Source organism: Plectropomus leopardus, chromosome 14 (assembly GCF_026936395.1).
Source record: "Plectropomus leopardus strain MGB_pleo_1.0 chromosome 14, ASM2693639v1, whole genome shotgun sequence".
Classification (NCBI taxonomy): domain Eukaryota; kingdom Metazoa; phylum Chordata; class Actinopteri; order Perciformes; family Serranidae; genus Plectropomus; species Plectropomus leopardus.
Window position 1 is genome coordinate 25,870,328 of NC_142189.1, and position 25,076 is coordinate 25,895,403.

The following is a 25,076-nucleotide window of genomic DNA, read 5'->3' on the forward strand; positions in this document are numbered from 1 at the left end:
TCTTCTTTTGTTGGGTTTAACGGCGGTTGCTGTCCATAAAGTCGCATTACCGCCAACTACTGGATTCAACCTAAGGTGTCCACTGACTAAGGATAAACAGCAATACCAATAATAATAATAATAATAATAACAATAATCAAAACACCACTTCCTATCCCGCTCCCTCTCTAACGTATCTGAGCTACTTCTCGGCTGGTTGAGAGAGCCTAAAAGCGTCTCTCTGTAGTTGCTGTACATCCTCTCCCGAAACGCCTCCAACGTCCGGAAACCTTACTGCCGCATCATTAATGACCTCTCTTTTCTAGGACCTTATAACAATACCAGCAGTACAATTAATTACCATCGCCCCAAAGGCCAAAAACCCCGTTCTCAATTTCTTTCGTTTCTCGGTCGATCTCCCGCTTCCACTTTCAAAGACTTCTTACTTGGAAGAGGATTTCAGATGTTTCTGGTAGTTGTAGTTTTTCTTGCTCGTGCTCTGGCAAACAGTCCCATTCTCTTGGCTCAGTCATTTAAATGAGCTGTTCATTTGTTTATTTGGGAATACAATTTTCAGTTTTATGAGGGTGAGTCAACACTCATAAGCACTGTTCTTTATTTATCAGAGAAGGGAGACGGCTCAGGTGTAATTTTTTTTTTTTTTTTTTTTTTAAATCTTGAATCTTTTTTTAAATCTTTTAAATCTTTTTTTTTAAATCTCCTCAGATGTTTCCTTAAACCTCTATGACTGAGCCTCCTTTCACCACAAATAACCATGGGCTTTATTTTTAATATCCACATCAAATGTGGTTACTGGAGCCAAATATCATGAACACTGTAAGCTACACAACAGTGGCAGTTAATTGGCATGGCAGACGTCTTTAGACTTTAAAAACATATCTGATGTTTAAAGTTCAAAGTATAAAACAAAATCCTGGAGTTGGAAAAAAACAATTGGATTTTCACAACTGTCTTGCAGAAGCACATTTTAATGTTTTTGTTGTTGTGCTTCTCATTGTTTTACGTTTTAACTCAGACATGTAGAATTAAGTGATTTTTAAAAAGCCTACACTGCGCACAATGTGTGAAAACATGTTTGAAATCTGAAAATCGGACAATAATTTATGTTTCTGGCTATGATATAAATGGTGTAGGCTAAATTTGATGATTATTAAGACATGCCTATAAAACCTGCCACAGGGATTTTTGGTCAGAGGATATTTAAAAAAAATAATAATAAAAAAATAAATATATATAAAACAAAAATAAGAATTATTTAAGTGCCTCCCCAATACCCCCACCTTATAAATGATAAACAGTTCCTTAATAAACAAGCAATACAATAAAAACTAGGCCTATTTTTAATGCAATGTTGCACTCAATTGTCCAGTGCTATCAGTGCCCACTGCAAAACATTTATTAAAAAAGATCATTCCAATGAATGTATAACAAGATGGCTTGATTCGAACAATTTGTGATGCTAAAAAAACATACCATGATATTATGAGTTTTAAGCATTTTAGGCATGGGTTGGTAAGTATAGGCATAAAAATAAAATACAATAAAATAAACAGTGCATGAAATTTGCAGGATCCATTCTTCAAGAATATTTATTTTCCATGTGCAACTGTACATCCAATAGAAAATATACAGATAAGTTCTTTTCTAACACAAAAGCACCAACAGTATGCCATGCACATAACTGTCAATTTACACAAAGAGCCCTTTACCACAAATACTTTAAGTCCGTACTTAGTTTTGCACAATATGACAAAATAGAAAATACAGCATGTTTGTACTGCATGAGTAAAATACTGTGCAGCAAAACTTTTAACTGGATGCAAAAACTGGGCGGATCTTGACTCAAAATCTCACAATTTCAAAACTTAGTGCACTCATTTAATTGTTAGGATGGCTACGACAGACTTTGGTCCAAGACTTGCCAAGTTAGCAAAATACAACTGAAGCGGTCCAATGACCCTTGAACTCTTTAAACTGTTTTTCCTCTCTCAACACTTGTTGGTTACAAACAAAACATCGTTTACAAATTGGTTTTGCGCAATATAATTGTTTCAGGTATCAAAGTAAAGGATTATAGTATCCTAATTCACTGTGATGTAACACTGCTATGGGCTAATTAGATCAGGCTTTATTTTGGTATTTTCTCTACATAATAATGCTGCAATCGGACGGGAAACAACAATGCTCTTGTTGTATAAGAGATTAGTTGGTGTGTAATGGTTATGTATGGAGGCTTTGTGTTCTACCGAGAACACTAACCAAGAAATGCTCTCTGAGCACTGAGTACACAACAACACTTTCTCCACCAAAAACATTGATTATGAAAATACACTTTTAACACGTTTGTTACTTTTTTTTTTTAAGAACTTTGCACTTCTTTTGATTCCATAACTTCTGTGATGATCTTACATAGTTTGAGTCTTAACTCAATGGCTTACCGTGCCAGGAGGAAATGTAGCTTTTCTTACAAATATACAAGTACATGTAAACTTTTACAACAGTTATACCTGACTTTACTTTAAGATGCAATAACAGATAGTGTTGTGAAGGTAAAATGCAGATTTATAATATAAAACAGTAATGCATCCTGCATAAAACCCCAATACCATGTGGACCTCTACCAAATCTTTGACATTTTAAAATGTCTTCCCCTGGTCAAAATAATTGGATACATTGCTAGTCCTTAAGATGTCTGCTGATATCTTCATTGATGTCCTTAATACTGCTGTTGGCCATCAATCAGGCTCACTTTATCTGAAAGTTCATCAAGTGAGCAGGTAGTCAAGGAAATAGAATTTGAAAAGTGTAATGTTTACCATCATCACACAGATCATTTCTAAAATTGTACCACTAGACATCGACAGATTCAAACTTAAATTAATAAAAAAACTATATTTGCAGCAGCCTGAGCTGGTGCAGATTTCTAACATTTTTAGAGGCAGTTGTTTCTCTTACATAATGATCAACATTTGTATGCGGGAGCCCACGGGTAGTAAAAAGGCTTAAAATGGGTACTCTTTTGGTTTGTCCATGGGTTTTATAATGGCCCCATGCCAGCTGCCCACATGGGTTTACCCAAGTGGGCCTCTTATGGGTTATGCAAGGCCTACCTGGGTACAAAGCGGGTATAGGCCCAAAACAGGCATCCTATCTGGGGTCCGCTTGGGTAAACTCACCCACGTGGGAAATTGGCATGGTGGAATTATGTAACCCATGGACAATCCCATGTAGGGCCCAATTTTTAGCCTGTTTACTACCCACATACAACATACAAATCTTGTCTGGGTTTAAATACCCTAAATTAAAGTCAAACTGGATCCTTCTAAGCATTCTAAGCAAAAGGATATGTTTTCTGCTCAGCTCCTGGATGGTTGACTGTACTTTTTTCTGGAACACAATCTGAGCTTCACACATGCAGGCATCTTGAGTTATTTCACTTCTCATTTCCTCTGAAAGAATGAGACAAAAATATTAGGAAGGTCAAAGCATGCCAGTGGTTTTTCACCAAGTTAGCGTAGCTTCTTCTTAAAACTCCATTTGCTGCTTGGAAAAAAAAAAATTACACATCCCCCAAAGAGTTGATGTTGATGTTCAATGTGAAAATATTTTGGAGCGAACAAAATCTGATCAAAGTTAGGTGTTTTAAATGGAAACATAGGCATAACGGATGTTGATTGAACAATACAGCAGAGATCAGATACAATCATGGTTTATCTTTTATGAGTGAGATTAGAAAACAGAGATTAGAAATTAGAAGAGAAAAAATCCACTTCAACTAGTTAATCACAACCTGGGAGTGCTCAGTTACTGAGGTCAGGTGTGAATAGCGTTAAAGAGGACACATGTTAACAATTGTTTGAGCTATATACTCACAAATACATACAAGACCAATTCACTGAAATGATACAATCACAAAAGACAACATGAAAATCAGTTACAACTAAATTTGTTGGTCCTTTACTTGGACCAACATTCTCTTAGGGCTCCCTCACAACTTCCATTGCAGTCTCTCATTCCTTAAACAGGCAGCACAGCACACTTGCATGTCCTGTAAACTGTACTGTTAATGACTGGATCAGTCGTATTGTTTGTCATTGGTTTTGGTAGCGTTGATTGCAGACCTCTTCACAGCTAAAGAATGCAAAAAAGACAGGCATTAAAGAGATGACATTTTTTAAAATCAAACTCATTGTAATCCTTAGTCTTCAGACATCAGGCTGAGAACCCTATCAGTGCTATAGGCTTGACCAAGTTCTGACCTGCAGCAGTGCACTGAAATTTACGTGTGTGAGAACAGACAATAAGAGCTTAAGTGACTCAGTTTTACCAGTACAGTGATTTGTGTAGGTTGGCTGACAAGTTAACAGAAGTCAAAGCACTGGGGATCCTTAAGTCTTGCATAGCCAGATGCAGGGGAAAGATGTTACAAATACCTTAACATTGACACACAATTGCTACATAAAGGGTCTGGCTGTGCACCTACTCAAAATATAAAATGTAACCACGCATCCATGGTATGTGGTCTTCACAAGCATGATAAATTGTCTATTTGAAAGGAAGTTGATTCAGGGACAACTGGGACTCTTCTTCTTATCACTGGCAAACCCTAGCCTGGTTTGAGTCACGTGTAACCAGTGCACACTTTAGAGACCTAGTTATCACCATAAGGTTTTCTGGGTAGGCATTTATTACTTACTACCATAATATTGGCAGTCTTTGATGGAAGGAAGACCTTGCAATGCATCTGCTTACGGACTGTCTTGTTTTACAAAGCATGGTACAGCCAGTGATGAAGCCTATGGCTGTAAAAAAAAAATTCCAGGCAATGTGGTTTAGCTGTTTGAGCTGTGTAGAAATTAGCTAAATTCCATGTACCCGGTATCGCCTTTTGAGCCAGAATATCAACAGAGCACATTTCAAAGTCCAGATGAATCTGTTCAACAGGGACCAAGTACTACCATTGCTAAAACTTCCTGCACTTTAGGTTGCCTGGACTGTCCATATACATTGGCAGATGTCCCTGAGAATAAGACCAGGGCAAGAGAGGAACCACTGCATGGAGTCAGCACACAAAGATGGCATTGCCTTGACTGACATTTTTCCCTTCTATGTCTACATTTGTGTTTCCAAATGCAAAGGAAAAGTGGATGCAGAGTGAAGTCATATTGTCCTTAAGTACAGCCAGACCAGCTTCCAAGAAGGCAAATTTCAGCACCACATTGCATAAGAAAATGGTCAAACCTAGAGGAAATCTATATTGGATTTGTGGATCACTAGAATGTCTAAATGGATAGCACTGGGAAAACACCTTCATCTAACCTTACCCTCTCACCTCAAATCGTCCTCCATAGTTCAGGATGATCTGAGAACAGCTCTTGTCAAATCAAGCACATGGTCCAACCCGTCTTTGATAAAACCTCTCCAATTTTATAGCGGGAGAGTATTCAAGGACCCCCTGGCCAGCAGTTGAAACCTGGTTGCTTGTAGTTCCTTTGAGGACTCCAAACATGTCCATGTAAGCCACACCTTTCACTAAGTTAGTGCCAGTCTAGCACACCTTTTCAGTCAGCTAAACACTAGTTGTACAAGAGAGCTTACAAGGGGATATCAGCAGGTTGGGTGACAAATTACTGAGATAAGTACTTCAGAAAATAGATTTTTTTTTTTTAAAGTTTCAGTATACAGACAGTATTATGCATGTTGAAAAAAAAAAATTCCTTACGTGAGCATGTTTTCTGGTCTGCATTCAGCACATATCCCACTCGACACTTGCAGTTGTATGAGTCAGCGTTGTTGATACATATATGCTGGCAGTCATGTCCCTGAGCACATGCATCTGAACCTAGAAAGAGACACTCCCACATCTGACTCGATCTAAGTAATTCAAGGTCAAGGAGCTCGTTTATCATTACTTTAATATTGTGAAAACATGACCAAATGTAGGCTCTATGTGTCTAGCACAATCCAATTTCCTTGGTAGCTCTTGTTACAGAAGTCTTTGGAGCTACTATGGAATAACACAAGCCATCTTGAGATACTGCACTAATTTTTACTTGAAAGTAAGAAGTTTCTTACGTGAGCATGTTTTCTGATCCATGTTCAACACATAACCCACTCGGCACTTGCAGATGTAGGAGTTCCCATTGTTGACACAAATGTGCTGGCAGTCATTTCCCTGGGAACATGCATCCAAATCCGAACCTGAAAAGAAAAGCTCACACCTTAATGACTTAGTCTCATGACATCAAAAATGATCACCTTGCTTTTTTTTTTTTACAGCGCCTTTAGTCACAGTTCCCTTTAAAATAAGCAGATTCTTCAGCCTTGTGACCAATACATTTAAATGTTCCCAGTCTCTGTGTCTCCAGCTTAATAACAATGACATAAAAATATGTTTCCAGTGTGTTTCCACAAGACCAACTATCTCACCAGCTCCTAGTCTCCAGTTGGAGCTTCTGGTGCTTTTATCTGAAGGTCCAAATGTGGTGCTTTGTTGAATATCTGAGATGCTGAATCACACCACAGACAAATATGAATATTGAACAAAATCAGGTTCTTACGTGAACATGTTTTCCGGTCTGCATTCAGTACATATCCCACACCACAGTTGCAGATATACGAGTCATCACTGATAACACAAATTTGCTGGCAGTCATGTCCCTGGGCACATGCATCGGATCCTAAAAACAAACACTTCCATATCTGACTCAGCTTAAGACACCCCCCCCCCCTTTTAACAGTTCTTGACATCTATGGTCATGTATACTGTTCCACTAGTTCTGCTAAACTAGTGAGATTATAGGAAAATCTGATACACTTTACCAAAGAGGTGACATCATATATTTAAGAAAGGTCCAGGTTCTTACGTGAGCATGTTTTCTGATCTGCATTCAACACATATCCCATTCGGCACTTGCAGACAAAAGAGTCATCAGTGCTGATACAAATATGTTGGCAGTCATGTCCCTGGGCACATGTATCTGAACCTGAAAAGAAACACTTTAACATCTGATGGGCCCAATTTACATAAATCAAAGAGCCCTTAGTGATCAGTTCAACCTGGGCCATTATGGTCAGTTACTTAAATTAATAGACTCTGAAACAAATTTTTATCATCTTTTAAAGAAATGTCCAGGTTCTTACGTGAACATGTTTTCTTATCTGGATTCAAAATATATCCCACTCGACACTTGCAGATGTACGAGTCATCTCTGTTTATACAAATGTGCTGGCAATCATGTCCCTGGACACAAGGATCAGAACCTGAAAAGAGACATTTCCACATGTAATATGACACAATTTAAGCAGGGCTTGGACTAGAGGAGCCTCTACACCAGGCATGTCAAACTGGTCCACAGGGGGGCCGGTGTGGCTGCAGGTTTTTGTGCCAACCAACCAAGAGCACACAGTTTGACCAATCAACTGTCTGAAGACGGAGATCAGTTGATTAAATGAGTCAAGTCTGGTGTGCTGCTACTTGGTTGGAAACAAAACCTGCAGCCACACCGGCCCCCCTGTGGACCGGTTTGACATGCCTGCTCTACACTGTTTCATGATTCTGCAGTGTATGCCTTCCAAGTGTGTCAACGTATTCAGGTTGACACAAATACCCTTCGGAGTCATGTCCCTGCACATGGGTATTCAATTTTGTAAATGGATGCTCTGCAGCTGACATCTACAGTAATTACATCAGTCAAGGGGCTTTTAAAGTCCCGCCAGTGATGGCCATGTAAACTACACCTCTAGGTGTATCAGCCGCAGTGTCTGGTAATAGGCCACCATCACGCAAGTTTTGTTAGTCAAGTCTGCTCTGTTCAGAACAAACTGAGCTGATGCACATTGTGTCCAAAGCACAGTGCTACACCAGATAAAAACAATTTGGTACTTATTTTTTGCAAATTCCATTCCTATATGGACTTTTTAATGCACCAGAGAGGTCTCTGGAGCATCCTGTTATGCACCCAAAATAAAGGCTCTTGAGGGAAACCTGAGACAAAGCACTACAACATGCACATCAAATGTATAGGTAAAGTTCTTACGTGAGCATGTTTTCTGATCTGCATTCAATGTATATCCATCATAACACTTGCAAAGTTGAGAATCACCACTCGTGACACAAATATGTTGGCAGTCATGTCCTTGGGCACATGTATCCAAACCTGGAAAGAGACACCTCCAAAGCTATCATCCACACCTAACAAAGTCTGACATTATCAGTTAATGCTCTTTGGCTTGTTGTGGAGCTGAAGGTTTGTCAACAGTAATCAAATATTCCTTACCCTATGTTCAAATCTGTATTTATTCAAGTACCGAAATCCATGCATTTTTTAAATGATTTGTATACATCTCATTAAGACATTTGTAATATCCAGATGTCTACATGAGCAAACTTCCTTAGTGAAGATGTTTGGCCAAAAGCTAATTTTGAAAAATTATAAAGGCTAGGCCAAATGTTCCATGCCTATTTCTGTGTTTAATCAAGTATATACAATAATAGCAAGCATATCCAATAAAATTATAAAGTCCAAGTTCTTACGTGAGCATGTTTTCTGGTCTGCATTCAAAACATATCCCATACGACATTTGCAGATGTACGAGTCATCACTGACAACACAAATATGTTGGCACTCGTGTCCCTGGGAACATGAATCTGAACCTGAAAAAATACACTTATACTTGTAATTGACTCAATTGCCATTAAGAAGCATTTAGCCTGTTGTGGAACTTTTAAATTGGAACCAATAGATTTACAGTTTACGCCATGACCATGAGCTCAGTCCCAATCTCCCAACTTCCTGCTCATTCAAAAATAAATTCATATTTACCTTCCTACTGATTTAAAACAACCCAAAAGAGCTAATGTACATATGTGCATCCACAGCACAGTAATTTCACCAACTGTTGCAGTCCAAATTAAACTTTGGAGTGACAAACACCTATGTATTAATAACAGACTTCAAAGGAGACCCAAGACACTGCAACCTGACATATGAAATACATATACATATCCCTCACAATATTTGCAAAGGTATGAATTATCATATGTAACACAAATATGCTGGCAGGCATGTCCCTGGTCACATGTATTCAAACCTGAAGAGAGACACTTTCACGCTTACACTGAATTGAACAAAATATGTTGGCCTCACCAAATCCTTTCAGACTTTTCCTGCATTTTTTAATCAGACTCTAAGTGTCTACATTAACCAGTGACACTGCATTACGACATGCATATTGTATCATAAGGTCCTTAAGTTCTTACATGAGCATATTTTTTGGTCTGCATTTAACTTATATCCCACTTGACACTTGCAGATGAATGAGTCATAATTGTTTTCACAAATGTGCTGGAAACCAGGTCCATAGACACGTGGATCAGAAATCGAAAAGAAACATTTCCACATGTAACTAACATATGATGCCATCATCCTTGGAGAGCCTGGACTGTTAGAGCCTCTGCTGGCTATTGTTCCTTTTAATATTAATGTTAACCATGGTTGCATGCTCAATTCCTCTGTCTCTATCTGTCAGTCACTGAGCTATTAAGACTGAGCAACAACACCATCAACAACTGACTCTGAAAGTGCTCAGAGCAAACTGCAATATAAGTCACATGAGACATAAAGAAAGTATGTCTGTACACAATGCCTCAACAACCTCACAATTGCAATATTTTTTTATTCAGAAAAGGCACAAGTCCAATTCCCTTGTCTGACAAGCACAGGACTATGACCAAGGAGGCTGGTGTTTGTGTCTCATGTGAAACACAAAAATCAACATTGTGTTACTTTGTCAATTCAGTTTTAGCCATGAGCCATTAGTTAGTGATTAGTCGCACAAGTTGATTCATGCAAATAGCTTAAACCCCAGGTTGGTTTGCATTTACAACCCATTTGACTTGTGGAGATGTAGACAGAAAAACACAAACCCCCAATTTAACTAAAAGGACAAAGGCGCTTACGTGAGCATGTTTTCTGGTCAGCATTCAATATATATCCCAAAGGACATTTGCAGATGTAAGAATCCTCAGTGTTTACACAAATATGTTGGCAGTCATGTCCCTGGGCACATGTAGTTGAACCTGAAAACATATAACTTTCACTTATAACACACTTAATCAAATTACATCAGTCGAGCACAACATAGCTGAAACTTTAATGAGCCATTAGTTGTTTGTTTGTTTGTTTTTTTGTTTTGGTTTTAAAAAGCACAAGTCATGGCCTTTTCCTTGAAATGTCTGTGCATCAGTTCCTGTCCCCTAGTTGTAAGCTCTCTGAAATGAATTGAATATATATGCCCACTGCTGCACTTTCAGAGCAATCCAAAAAGTGCCCTAGTGGCACATACTGCTTCATCAAGAAAGATTTGTGGAAAATCTATGCCAAGACCCAAACATAAAGTCTACCTGAAAAGCCCAGGCTCGTTTGTGAGCATGTTTTCTGGTCTGCATTCAAAACATATCCCATTCTACATTTGCAGATGTACGAATCACCACTGCTGATACAAATATGCTGACAGTCATGTCCCTGAGAACAAGAATCCAAACCTGAAAAAAGAAAAAAAAACATCCACATCTGACATGAAGCCCTTGTTGTGGAACTTATTGTAAAGCCTTGATCAGCAATCAATATTTTCACAGCTGCACGGTAAACTAAAACATCTCCTGTTCAGCCAAGCTAAGTGGTCCCCATCAGACAAAGTGTCTCACCAACTTTTGCTAAAGTATATGGAGGATACATGGAACCTTTCAGTCATGCAAAACAGGAACTGGCATAACACCAACAAATCTGTGAAAAATGTGGTTCTTACGTGAACATGTTTTCTGGTCTGCATTCAACACATATCCGTCATGACACATGCATATTTGAGAGTCATCATTTTTGACACAAATATGTTGGCAGTCATGTCCCTGGGTACATCTCTCCGAACCTGAAAAGAGATACTTCTACAACTTACAAACTAAGTCCCATTATATACTGCCTGTGCATCAATTCCAGTCTCTCAATGGTTTATTTTTTCAGATAAAATCAATATAAACAGATGCACACTCATAACAGTCCAAAGTTAAGTGCCTCTGCAGCTCTTGCTGCTTCATCAAGAAACATAACTAGAATTGCAGGAAATCTTTGCCAAGAAATAAATATAAAGGCTACCTGAAAAGTCCAGGTTCTCAAGTGAGCATGTTTTCTGGTCTGCATTCAAAACATATCCCATTCGACAATTGCAGATGTACGAGTCATCAGTGCTGATACAAATATGCTGGCAGTCATGTCCCTGTGAGCATGAATCCAAACCTGAAAAGAAAAAACTGCCATGTCTGACATGAACCCCTTATTGAGGGACTTATTGTAGAGCCTTTCATTGGCATTTATTATTTTTACGCTCATACAAGCTTAAGCATCTTCTTATCAAAGAAGCTAAGTGGTGCCCTTTCAGTCATGCAAAACACGAACTGACATAACACCAACAAATCTGTGAAAAATTTGGTTCTTACGTGAACATGTTTTCTGGTCTGCATTCAACACATATCCGTCATGACACATGCATATTTGAGAGTCATCATTTTTGACACAAATATGTTGGCAGTCATGTCCCTGGGTACATCTCTCCGAACCTGAAAAGAGACACTTCTACAACTTACAAACTAAATCCAACTACATTTAGCAATGGCATCATAACAAAGACTTTAATGAGCTATCAATTATTTTAAAAGTCATGGCCATGTGCTCAAACTACCTGTGCAACAATTCCAGTCTCTTAACTGTTTATTTTTCAAATATAATCAATATAAACTGATGCACACTCACAGCAGTCCAAAGTTAAGTGCCTTTGTAGCTCTTGCTGCTTCATCAAGAAACATAACTAGATTTGTTGGAGATCTTTGCCAAGAAATAAACAAAAAGGCTACCTGAAAAGTCCAGGTTCTCAAGTGAGCATGTTTTCTGGTCTGCATTCAAAACATATCCCATTTGACAATTGCAGATGTACGAGTCATCAGTGCTGATACAAATATGCTGGCAGTCATGTCCCTGTGAGCATGAATCCAAACCTGAAAAGAAAAAACTGCCATGTCTGACATGAACCCCTTATTGAGGGACTTATTGTAGAGCCTTTCATTGGCATTTATTATTTTTATGCTCATACAAGCTTAAGCATCTTCTTTTCAAACAAGCTAAGTGGTGCCCTTTCAGTCATGTAAAACAGGAACTGGCATAACACCAACAAATCAGTGAAAAAAATTGGTTCTTACGTGAACATGTTTTCTGGTCTGCATTCAACACATATCCATCATGACACATGCATATTTGAGAGTCATCATTTTTGACACAAATATGTTGGCAGTCATGTCCCTGGGTACATCTCTCCGAACCTGAAAAGAGACACTTCTACAACTTACAAACTAAGTCCAACTACATAGGCTACAGCAAAGACTAAAATGAGCCATCATACCTTTTAACATGCATGGCCATTTGCTCAGTCTCTTAATACTTTACTTTTTCAGAACAAGCTTTTGCAGCTCGTGCTGCTTCATCAGGAAACATAACTAGATTTGTGGGGAATCTTTGCCAAGAAATAAACAAACAAACAAATACCTGAAATGTTTAGGTTCTCTAGTGAGCATGTTTTCTGGTCTGCATTCAAAACATATCCCATTTGACAATTGCAGACGTATGAGTCATCAGTGCTGATACAAATATGGCATGTGATCATGTCCCTGTGAGCATGAATCCAAAACTGAAGGGAGAAAACTCCCACATCTGACATGACCCCTTTATTGAGACACCTTATTGTAGAGCCTTTGAATGACAATTATGATTGTTCAGTCAAGCTAGTACTTGGTGCCCATCATACAAAGTGCCTCACCAGCTCCTGCTACAAAATATGGCAGATACATAAAAACTTCAAGTCACGTAAAACACAGGAACTGGCCAAACAACAAATCTATGAAAAATGTACTGCTTCTTACGTGAGCATGTTTTCTGGTCAGTGTTCAGCACATATCCCACTTGACATTTGCAAGTATATGAGTCATCATTGCTGACACAGATATGTTGGCAGTCATGTCCTTGGGCACAAGTATCCGAGTCTGAAAAGAGACACTTCCACATCTTAGGAGGTAAACCTAATATAGACACATTTTATCTCGGACTTTTATGAGACCAAACCACCATTAGTTTTAAAACGTATAACTGATTGAACTGTGTGCATCAATCCCAGTTTCCTTATTCAATGTTCTTTCATAAAAACTCAATATGTACTGCTGCACACACAAGACAGTCCAAAAAACTGCCTTAGCAGATCTTGGTATCAAGATCAAGTTTTAAAGCTGTTTGGCTAAGACAGCTGAAATGCTCCAAATAATAGGCTTAACATTTATTCAAGTACCAGCAACAAGGAACTTTGGGGAAATCTCAGACAATGCACCAAGAGATAGACAAGAAGTCTGTCAGTAAGGGTTCTTATGAGAGCATGTTTTCTGGTCAGCATTCAACACATATTCCTCGTGACACACAGAGGTAAGATTCACCATTTTCGACATAAACATGTTGGGAATCATGTATGTATTCATATCTGAAAAGAAACATGTTCATATGTAACGGACTATAGCTGAACACAAGAGCAACAACAGTGGTGCACTACTGAGGGAATCCCCATAACAATAGTCAAGAGATGATTGGTTCTTGACACTGTAGAAACTCAAGCTTAACTGAGCCCTGACTTCCCACTTTTGAGAATAACTCGAATCCAAGAAATGACTGCCTAAATTAAAGCAAAAATCAATGTTTAAGTGCCTTGAGGTGCAGTTACTTTAATAGCTGTTGTAATGGCTCCATCAACACTTTAACCAGTGGTGTCATGGAGGGTATACACAGGTATACCCATCTCTTTTCTGGTCATTTACAGTATACCCACCTATCAGCCAAAAACCCACTGGAAAATATAGGAGAGTAAATCTACTTCCTCCTTGGCAACCTACCCATCTACCTAGGAATAAACCCACCCCACCAACTACCACTGATCCACTGACTTCAACAATATCATAAGACTGGGAGAAATTCAATTTTCCTGTTGTGACACAAAAAAGTCTCACCAACTCAAAAGTCAATGCATTTTTTCAGCTTTTGTTTCATCAAGAAACAACTGGATTTGTGGAAAATCTATGCCAAGAAACAATCATAAAGTCTACCTGAAAAGCCCAGGCTTGTTTGTGAGCATGTTTTCTTGTCTGCATTCAAAACATATCCTGTTCGACATTTGCAGATGTACGAATCATCAGTGCTGTCACAAATATGCTGGCAGTCATGCCCTTGAGAACATGAATCCACACCTGAAAAGAGAACACTGCCACATCTGACATGAAGCCCATACGGTGGAACATATTATAGAACCTTTGATTGGCAATTATTCTTTTTATAGCTCAAATGAACCAAAGTCAAACTAAGGGCTGCCCACCACTGCCTCAACAAATCTTGCTATGTATAATATATGGAGGATACATAGGAACTTTCAGTTATGCAAAACACAGAAACTGGACAAACGACAACAGATCTCTTAAGTGAGCATGTTTTCTGGTCTGCATTCAACACATATCCCATTCGACACTTGCAGACAAACGAGTCATCATTACTGACACAAATATGTTGGCAGTCATGTCCCTGGGCACATGTATCTGAACCTGAAAAGAAACATCTGATGTCCTAAATTTACATCAATCTAAAATCTCCCAGTAAGTATGGACTCTGTAACAAACTTCCATAACTCTAAAATAAATGTTCAGGTTCTTACGTGAGCATGTTTTCCTGTCCGGATTCAAAATATATCCCACTCGACACTTGCAGATGTACGAGTCATCACTGTTTATACAAATGTGCTGGCAATCATGTCCCTGGGCACATGGATCAGAACCTGAAAAGAGACATGTCCACATGTAATATGATATCTCATGACATCCTTCCAGGGCTTGGACTGTTGGAGCCTCTGTCAGGTCATTGTTTCAATTGATGCTACTATGTGCCTCCCAAGTGTTCGACCTATTCAGGCTGCCACAAATATTCCGGCAGTCATCTCCAAAACACCAATTGTATAAGGGCATGCACTTGAAACTCAGACCTTTAAATTTTTATATTATGTACGATTTATTCATACCATCCCTGAGTAAGATTGCACCAAGATAGACTCAGGTATGGATTGGCATACCGTGCGGTACACAGTGTTCATGGTAAGCAAACAAGCTGGACTTTGGGGTCAAGTGTAGTCGGATCCTGGTCAGGGTCCCTGATATTAAATTCCCCTAAGTCTTTACACACCACTCAGATGGCTGTGGAATGAAACTTTAGTTGTCAACTTTCACCTACGTACTTTAGAGCCACAAAATTCAAATTAAGATGTATGCAGTTGTCTAAAGACCATGGACAGAAAGTTGGTAGCAAGCAAAAAACCTCATTCCAGTTTCAAACACCCAAGGGCTGTTGGGGTAGCTGACCTACTGAACACTTTTATTCAGTCAAGCCTTTGACTCGGTGAGAGGATCTGTTTGTCCTTTGTGTGGACCCTCTAAGTGGCCATCATTACTTTTAGAATTTGTGCCTCTCATCAGTCCAGGCATTCATCATGTTCTGCTCACTTACTGTGTGCTGAATAGCGCCTGCCCTAATCTATTTAGGACAACCCAAAACATTCGTAACAAGAGATGGTATGCACTGTGTCCATAGCACAAAGTGCCTGACAAACTGATGTCCAAAAGAAGATTCAAAGCTTTGAATGTGGAATTCTGAAGTGTCAGATTTTGGACATTAAATATTCTAAATGTTAGAATTTTCTGTCTGTAATAAAACACTTTTCCCATTCAATCTCATAGTAATGTTCAAGCAAGATTCAACCAAAATATAACTTCAAGCTATGTAGTAACTCTAAAATGGTGAATCATGCAAAACCAGAATAAGATACTGTGACAATGAGACACTGGACAAAACTATTAAGACAAAGATAAAGATTCTTACGTGTGCATGTTTTCTTGTCCGGGTTCAAGACATATCCACTGCGACACTTGCAGTTGTAAGTGGTGCCATTGTTGACACATATGTGCTGGCAATTGTGTCCCTGAGCACATGCATCCAAACCTGAAAAGAAACACTCAATGTCTGATTGGCTTAAGCCTAGTGAAATCAATCATTTTGTAATATACTTCTGTGTTAGTAAATTGTGAGTATGTGTTGTTTAGTTGTGCAATTGTGCGATTCTACATAGCCACATGCAGGTTAGTTTGCTTGATCTCTGTGCATCAACTATAGCAATGTTATAGTAAATTATTTTTGTTGCATTAAATTCTGTTATTTGGAAAGGAAGGAAGAGACATGGTCATTTGTTGCTTTCAAATGGTATACTGGCGTTACACCTAAATAATTATCCATCTTAATTTTCCATCAAAATATTCCATGCATTTCAGACCATGCAAACACAAAGTCTACTAAAGGCAACACTCTGTTATAATCATCGCATGTCTTTGGCAGTGATGTCACTGTTGTGAATGGACAAAAGTTGGTCACAGTGAAACACAGAGGTTGGCTGAACTCACTCCACAGGTTCAAGCTGTCAATCAAAAACAAGTTAATGAGTTTGTTTGACTATAGACATGAGCTTCAGTAAATTCAACACCTGGGAGAAGGTTGCATGAATAGCATGAGTAACCTGAGCAGTTACCTTGCTTTGGGTGGTACCAAAAGTTTAAAAGAGAAATTAAAATGTGACTGTTTTAAATTTATATAAATTATGGACAGTTAGCCAAACTTACTGTGCCATTCAATCACAATGGTTTTTGTTACCTTGCATACATTTTGTTTTCCCCCAATACAAGAGTTGAAGAACAGCTTTCGGCCAACCGCCTTTTACTGTACAGTGTATTGTAAAATAAGACACCATACTGACACTGCACACAAAACTTCTTGCAAGAAAACATATAACTAATGTGGGGAATTTGTTGAAAAAAAAATCTAATGTGACTTTATTTGGTCTGCACGAAATTATTTGAGAATCATACTTTAGTTTTAAAACCCTCCTAGTTCTTATTCTCCAACCCCTGATATCACCCAAATATATCATGGCAATGAGCAGTTGGGCTGGCATTCCTGAAGCCTAAAAGCATTAAACATTACTACATTATATTGAAATACTTCACATCATTAGCTGTTTTTTCCAGAATTGTAAGGATGGCATTTATTTGTACATGTTGAACAAATTAAAAAGCTAATAAGTGTATTTCCCAAAACGTTAAACTATTCATTTACATGGGTTTCTTGTATTTTTATGAGCACATTTAAAGATAACATAATGTCAAAACTTAAGTTTTCCTAAAATGTCTAATAATCTACTCCACAAAATATATTTTGGTCAAATTTAGCACAAGCTAATTTAGCCTTTGCCGAGCTGGATGAGTGGCCGTTAATGTTCTGGCACAAAGTGCAAAGCCCAAATTGTGGAACTGGGTAGCTTAGCCTTTATGTAATTAGCAGGGCACGCGGCATGAGGCACAAGATGCAGTGCAGAGTGCAAAGAGCAGCGCGCTCCATGTGAACGGTACAGGCAGCACCATGTTGGGTTTCAACCATTTTAAAGTGTACAAGGTTGTAGAATTCACTCTGAATTGGTAGATCAACCAGTGATCAGAGGATTGCCTTCTTCTTTCAGTTGGTTAGTACATGACTTACTGTACAAGTTGACTGCATTAACTACACTTATTATCACCATTTGCATGGCAACAGTAAGTGAACAATTTTTTGTGGGAAATCAAAACACAACAAGCGGCAGTAAACTGCCCTTGTTCTTAAAACAAAAGAAGAGGACCAGTGACTTTAAAATGGAGATTCCTTCTATGGTGCTGCCCATATGATCACAGATGAAATTTGAAGGACGGATCTGACATACCATTGTTTCTTTCTTCATTTCTTCCATTAGGCCTACCGTCTTTTCTGCCCCCTAGTCCATAATCATCAATTTCACCATCTATTGGAACATCCGCACTCCCATTATCATCATCCTTACCACACAAGGTTTCCCTAAATTTGGAAGTGAGCTTCTCTATGACGCCATAGGTCTCCACATAGAAGACGTGGTCATCATGTGGTTGACTGGCCATGAGGCGTAGCGACATCATATCAGCTCTGTCTACTCCCACTGCGTAGATCTCGATCCCAGATGCCCGAGCTGCAGCTGATACATCCTCAACCTTGTCCTGGGGCCTCCCATCTGTCACTATGATGGCTACTTTGGCAATGTTCATGGAGCTAGTTCTGGCCCCTGCCTCCGCTGTAAAGGCTTTCTCCATGGCAGTCTTGATGGCCATTCCTGTCATGGTGCCTGAAGCGAGGGGCTCAACACGGGCCAGTGCCTGCTTCAGGGAAGACTTGGAAAAATAAGTCTTGAGTAGAAACTCAATCTGCACCGTGCTGGCGTAATTGACAAGGCCCACTCGTGTGGCGTCTGAGCCAATCTCCAAGCTTTCCACCATATCTTGAAGGAACTCCTTAGCCTTTTCAAATTCAGCGGGGCGCACACTGCGGGAGCTGTCTATGATGAAGACCAGGTCTATGGGACGATTTCTGCAGTTAGATCTTATTGCTGTAAATAAAAAAGAGGATGTTTTGATCAGATTAAATGTGTTAGTTTCTACAAACAATGTAGATGTTGCATTTGCATGTTATTATGTAGCAGATATGCTCAAACTTTATGTTATAACATTGTTTAATGTGTATTTAGATTAAGGTTCAAAAAATACTTGGTTATGGTAAGGAAAAGATAATTTTTGGCTCAAAATACCTGGTTTTGGTAGCACAATCCCAATAGGAAATGCAGCAATGTTACAAAAAGAAAAACCTGGCATTATCCCTACTAGAAAAACAGCGACAAGTCCTTTAAAAATATATTTGTTGGCTAAGAAACACTATGATTTGATAAAACACAATCAGGACTGTTGTTTGTTGTCCTCAAACAGTGGTCTGCAACCACCATCCCCACCACATCCTGATGACAAAGTCAGCTCATATACAACAGCACTTTCGAAACGTTGATATGATACCATGCAAAATGTTACATATTCTTGATTTGCAGAAGCGTACAGTGCCAACATTCTCTTCTTTAGGCTGATTGAAGATACAGCACTACATCTCTCCTATTTTGTGGTAATGGAAATCTTCTGGTTTTGTCACACTGCATGCATTTCTACACACATGTATAGGCTATTGTGTACATTCTCACTGAAGCACAAACACTTAACATCACAGTCTAACTGGTTGATTCACTTGAGAAGCAAAAAAAGCTGTACCAAATGCTTATAGTCCAAATTACAAAATACTTAAGTACCATAACAACCAATATCTAACTTTCAGATACTGTATATATTCTATCAGATCAGCAAAGTGAACACTACTTTTATTATATGAATGGCCCTTGTAAAGGTAATATATGCAATTTAAGTCCATCAGTGACAAATCATTGGAAGAAATTATCTCCAGTCTTAGTTCCTCCACTTGCTGCCTTGATGGTTTACCCACCCGCTTCTTAAAACTGTTCTGAGCAGTCTGGTAAAACAACTCACTCTTATAGTTAATCTGTCTCTCCAATCTGGCACTTCTTCAAATTCTTTGAAAACTGCAGTCATCAAGCCTCTCCTAAAGAAGAGCACCCCAGATGCCACTGTGCCACTATCGGCTGATTTCAATCTTCCCGTTTTTCAGTAAAGTTATTGAAATAGTTGTCCACCAGCAACTTAGCAACTTTTAAAAGCAACAAAGAAGCCTACCACAATTATGCAGATGACACGCAAATATACATATCACTTTCACCAGGGGATTATGAACCTGTAGAAAGTCTGTGTCACTGTATTGAGCAAATCAATGATTGGATGCATCAAAATTTTCTCCAACTCAATAGAGATAAGACCAACATCCTTGTCTTTGGGCCACAGAAAGAAAGGCAAAGTGTCAGCTCTCACCTTGAATCCCTCTCATAACTCTGAGTCAAGCAAGAAACCTCGGGTTTATCCTGGACTCTGATTTAAATTTCCACAGTCACATCAAATCAGTAACTTCATCTGCCATTATCTATATTATATTATCTATTATCTATCATTTAAAAACCATTGCCAGAGTCAGAGGAATAATGTCAAAGCAAGACCTTGAAAGGCTCACCCACGCCTTTATTTCCAGTAGGTTAGATTTCAGCTCATTCAGAATGCTGCTGCGAGGGTCCTGACAAAAACTAGGAAATATGACCTCATTACTCCAGTTCTAAAATCCTTACACTGGCTACCTGTCACTCAGAGAATTGATTTGAAAATCTCGCTGCTTGTCTACAAATCAATCTGTGTCTCAGCGCCAAAATATATCTCTGATGTGCTTGTGTAATATGAACCTTCAAGGACCCTCAGAACATCAGGGGCCAGCCTACTGAGCGTCCCAAGAGTCAGAACTAAACATGGTGAAGCAGCGTTTTGTTATTATGCAGCACAAACCTGGAATAACCTCCCAGATGCCCAAACTCTGACCACTTTTAAGTCAAAGTTGAAAACATTCCTTTTTTACACTGCCTACTCCACCCGCTAATGACTACAAACTAACTTTAAACTTTAATTTTTAACTATTTAGTAATTAATTTTACCATGTATATCTTATCTCCTTTTTCTTTTATTGTAAATCTGTATCTTTTATTGTGTTTTTATATATTATTACTCTGTAAAGCACTTTGAATTGCCCTATTGTATGAAATGTGCTGTACAAACAAAGCTGCCTTGCCTTGCCTAGTGTTAAAAGATCAACTCTCTTAAGTCTCTATGGCTCTAGCTAGCACCCCCAAATCCCCAAATGATGTGTTTTAAGTGTTGATCATTTAAATAGTGTACCTGTAAGCTTGATTAGAAAACACAAGTTTAAAGCGGGCCAATTAAAGCATAATGCTAGGCCTATAAGTGTGAAATCCCATTCAAACCACATGGCAGCACACTAATCGACAGTGGAAAAGGAAGTATTCAGCTCTGTCACTTGAGAAAAAAGTACTAGCAATACTTGATTGCAATAACATTCTGTACAAGTAAATCCTGCATTCAAAAATCGACTCGAGTATATAAAAGTACAAAAGCATCAGCATCGAAAAATGCTTAAACTACTCACTTTGCAAAAATGCCTATATGTCATTTGCAAGTAAAGCTGCTAAAGGTGGTGCTCATTTGAACCTTTAAACTGATCATATACTGCTGGGTAGTTTAATGCATAATATTGCATCATCATTTATTAGTTGATTTATATTTTGTATAATTAATCTGAATTTCAAAATCAACAAAAGATGCCACATAAATGTAATGTAGTAAAAAGTGCAATATAGGCTTCAAAAATATAGTGGAGTAGAAATGTAAAGTAGCATAAAACAGAAATACTCAAAGTACAAGTACCTCAATATTGCAGGCAAAAGAAATAATACTCTAATGAAACTATTGAAACCTTTGGTGTTCAATATCAGTGGAGTGCTATCCTCTTTCATCCTCATTGGAAAATATGAATGTTTTTAGCCAAACAAATGAGAAAAAAAAACATGGGGCATGTATGACACTCTTGAGACTGCCCACAAATCCACATCTATATTTTAGGAGCTGAAGGAGAACATATTAGTAATGGCTGAAAGTTAACTACCTGCTTCGGCTCTGATGGATGTGAGAGAGCCACCCAATTCTCGAGCAGACTGCCAGGATTCAAACGGTGCAGCTTTGTCCTGCAGCTGTGAGGGCGGCTGGCTTCCCTTTGGCGGCTCCTGATGGGAGGACTGATAGCGGTTAAACCTGGAATTAGTGCCACCAGCTTTGCAGAGGGAGGGAAGAAAGACAGAAGGGAAGTGTTAGAGCAGTCATTATTTTGGTTTAACACAAGCAAGATTAGAGGCAACGTGATGGACATGCATGATGATTATTGGCTTCATAACAGCTTTTCAATGTGAATATCACAAAAAGGGAAAGTAGTATGCACTGTATGCATTTGATATATTGATATCTTAACTATAAGATCATTTTAACGTATCCCCATGTGCCTGTTATGTATCAACATTACATGAGTCACAAAACTAAGCATCCGATTTTCTGAAACAGTTACTGCTGTTCTGAATGTTTTTCCAGAATCCTCTAGGGCTTTTCTAAACATCTGCATAAAAAATACTCAATTTTGTGCCCCTTTTTTATATTATAATCAAAACAAAAAACTGGAAATGACATATCCTGTTGCTTAATTATAACATAAATTAAAACTGACATTTCTGTATCACCTATATTTGTGCATATTGATGTTTATTGATGGATCTCTTACATGTAAATACAAAATGACAACAAATTATACATATTTTTTCACTGTATCCAGGTGTAAGGACATTAAGTCATGTCTGGCTATTATAAAGGAATAGGATTTTTTTTTTTTTATCCCTATGGTTAGCAGAGCAAGGGTTATTTATCAACCCTCTGAGTTTTTCAGTGGGTCGCAGTGCAGTTAGGCTTACAGTAACTCTAATGTAACGATATATTACAGGCACAAAGAAAAGCTAAACTGTGGACATGAAATCATATGGGTCTCTGGTATTATGAATTAAATAATTCATTTAAAATACAAAGAGAGAATACAAAAAGAGAATAATAATAACAAGTAGTCACTTTTAAAGCACCAAATTTAAAAAAAAAAGGAGTCTAAACAATGACAACAAATGAGAGTGATGCACATGCATGCACTGCGCATAGATGGATATTGACAATATTGGACACATGAACTCAACTAACCTCCATTGTCAGCAATACGCCTGTCCTGGGCTAAGTGGTTTTTGCCATCAGGTCGTGCACCTTGCTGACGCTGCTGGAAGCCTTTAGCCATAGTACCACTCAGCCGGACCTCTTGAAAAGTTTCTGCACTTGGTTCTTCATCAGAGTTTTCTTCAATAGACTTAATATCCTCAAAGCGCTGGTGGACCCTTGGAGGTACTTGCGAGGATACTCGTGGGATCAAAGGACTAATTGAGTGGATCTGCCGGTTGCGTGACCCAAACTGTGGGAAAGTTCCCAGAGTTCCCGGTGCCAGGATGCCAATGAAACAGAGCAGTCCCCACGTTAATGAGGTCATGTTGCACAGTTGTGTTCCGCCTGCCTCTGGTCTGGATGCACTTCGGTCCACTTCCACAGCTGACTGTGGCCTATTTATATGATTCAGTCCACTGCTCACAAGGCGTGGAGAACAGGAGGCCCAATCCAGGCACATTTTGGGAAAGTGAAAGAAGGCGTGCACAAGGGAGGGTAGGTTCAGCAGCAGCAGATGCTGGTACTTCTCTGTAATTCTGCACTAGAATTTAATTTATTTGCCCTCGATTTCTAGTGTTACATTCACATTAAATATTGTTTTATTATTAATTAAACAAACAATACATTTTTATTTTAAAAACTGTTACTTTACTACAGCTAATACATTTAGCCAGAAGTTTTGAGATATATGTACAATTGTTTGTTGCTAATGCTTTTTTGCAATGTTTTTTTTTGGGAGTATCTGCACGTCATTCAAGTTTTATATTTCTGTCAACTTTGACTTTTACTCCACTACATTTCCCCCAGGCATTTTGTCACATACTAGAAAATAAGTAAGGTAGGGAGGCAGGGAGGAGGGGACGGACTAATAAAGGAATGGGAGAGAAGAAAAAAAATATTTTTGTTCTTTAATTCCTTTAAGTTGTAATTTTTTTTTTTTTAAGACTGTTTTTCTTTAAGCATAATGTGCACTCTATTTTTAAAATAAACTTTACAATCCTCAAAATTCTGACTACTTGCTTTTTTACTTTGTATTTTATCGTACTTTTTTACTTTCAATACTTCACTTTTCTGTTGCACTGTAGACATGTCTGTTGCTCAGTTTTTGTTGAAAATAACTCCACGATGCATTGTTATTTCTTTTTATTCAGTTTACATATTTTTGTGTTTTAAAAAAAATGCAGAAAAATAATTTAGGCTTAAACCCAACCAGAAAAGTTTTAATTTTGATATAGGTCATGGGAGTGCAAATGAAAAGGCAAATCTATGTTTTAATATAAAAATTATCAAAACTCATTCATTTTTAAATGAGGAATACATTTATCATAAACACCAAATGTTTTTTAAAATGTAAAAAAAAAAAAAAAGTGGTATGTGTAATGTTATGTAACATTTCAGATCTTGGATACTATGGGTAGTGTTTCAAAAAAAGTTACAGAAATGTGTTAAATGCGGCTCAAATTTTTGTATTTTATATCCCTCATAATTTTCTTTTAATGACAAATGGGTGCAGGTTCTTGTGGGTTAAGCTATTTGAAACCGTGACTTGTTGACCCTCCTTGGTAGCATGTTGCCCTCTTATGGACTCCTTTGTAAATTGCACCACAGTTACTCTGCTTTGTGGTCACTAACTTTAAGGGGGAACACTGTCAAAATGAAGAATTCCAATATAATATTTACATGGCCATGGACAGTCAATAATCAATATATTTTTTTAACAGCTCGAGTCAGAACACAGAAGTCTCCAATGTATGATGTCATTAAATATAAAGTCTGAAGATGAGGGATTTTGTTGACAAACAAATTGTTTGTTTTATTTTATTTATTTATTTATTTTAAATAGCCAAATTAGCTATATTCTATTGTAGTGTTGTCAGTTCTGAATCAGAAGACACACCCATGTACTCTGTTCATTGTCCTGGATACTCTCAGTGTCATAGAACATCTTTCTCAAAATAACTCTCCCTGGAGCAACCTCAGTGTTCAGGATGAGGTTCAGATGGAGAGGTGTGCTATCATGAGTCACTGAAAGTCAGAATGCATCAACCATGAGGACTTAATGTTCAACAAAAACTCAAGAACAGCAAATAAACTTAAACAACACCATCTCAATAAGGACAAATAATGCTCTCTTAAACTAATCATGCACAGGATTAATTTAAGAGAAAGAAACTGTTTACCAGCAGTCCCGACCCATGTGATGATCATGACAGTGTTCTTCTTCTTTTAGTTTACTGGCAGGCTACAAACATTAAAGGTGCAT

The 25,076-nt window shown here is 38.2% G+C and overlaps 1 protein-coding gene across 1 annotated transcript; it reads right to left on the reverse strand.

Moving 5' to 3' along the window:
* Positions 1 to 1,571: 1,571 nt before the first annotated feature.
* Positions 1,572 to 23,584, reverse strand: LOC121953902 (uncharacterized). The gene is made up of 22 exons (XM_088087610.1): positions 22,802 to 23,584; positions 21,678 to 21,842; positions 17,923 to 18,615; positions 16,002 to 16,121; positions 14,788 to 14,907; positions 14,189 to 14,329; positions 12,968 to 13,087; positions 12,251 to 12,370; positions 11,909 to 12,049; positions 11,495 to 11,614; positions 11,154 to 11,294; positions 10,810 to 10,929; positions 9,962 to 10,081; positions 8,537 to 8,656; positions 8,040 to 8,159; positions 7,144 to 7,263; positions 6,867 to 6,986; positions 6,567 to 6,680; positions 6,076 to 6,201; positions 5,723 to 5,842; positions 3,348 to 3,449; positions 1,572 to 2,769 (listed from the first exon to the last, which is right to left on the reverse strand). Exons 1-22 carry the CDS (start codon positions 23,271 to 23,273, stop codon positions 2,717 to 2,719), a joined length of 3,588 nt encoding a protein of 1,195 aa, XP_087943736.1. The 5' UTR covers positions 23,274 to 23,584; the 3' UTR covers positions 1,572 to 2,716.
* Positions 23,585 to 25,076: the final 1,492 nt, after the last annotated feature.

What these genes read in the sequence shown, in the direction of transcription:
- LOC121953902 (XM_088087610.1), bottom strand. Translation starts at nt 23,273, where the DNA reads ATGTGCCTGGATTGGGCCTCCTGTTCTCCACGCCTTGTGAGCAGTGGA. An exon ending in GCGTATTGCTGACAATGGAG is followed by an intron (nt 21,843 to 22,801) that starts GTTAGTTGAGTT and finishes CCCTCTGCAAAG; the next exon opens with CTGGTGGCACTAATTCCAGG. An exon ending in AGACCAGAAAACATGCTCAC is followed by an intron (nt 3,450 to 5,722) that starts GTAAGGAATTTT and finishes TCATTCTTTCAG; the next exon opens with AGGAAATGAGAAGTGAAATA.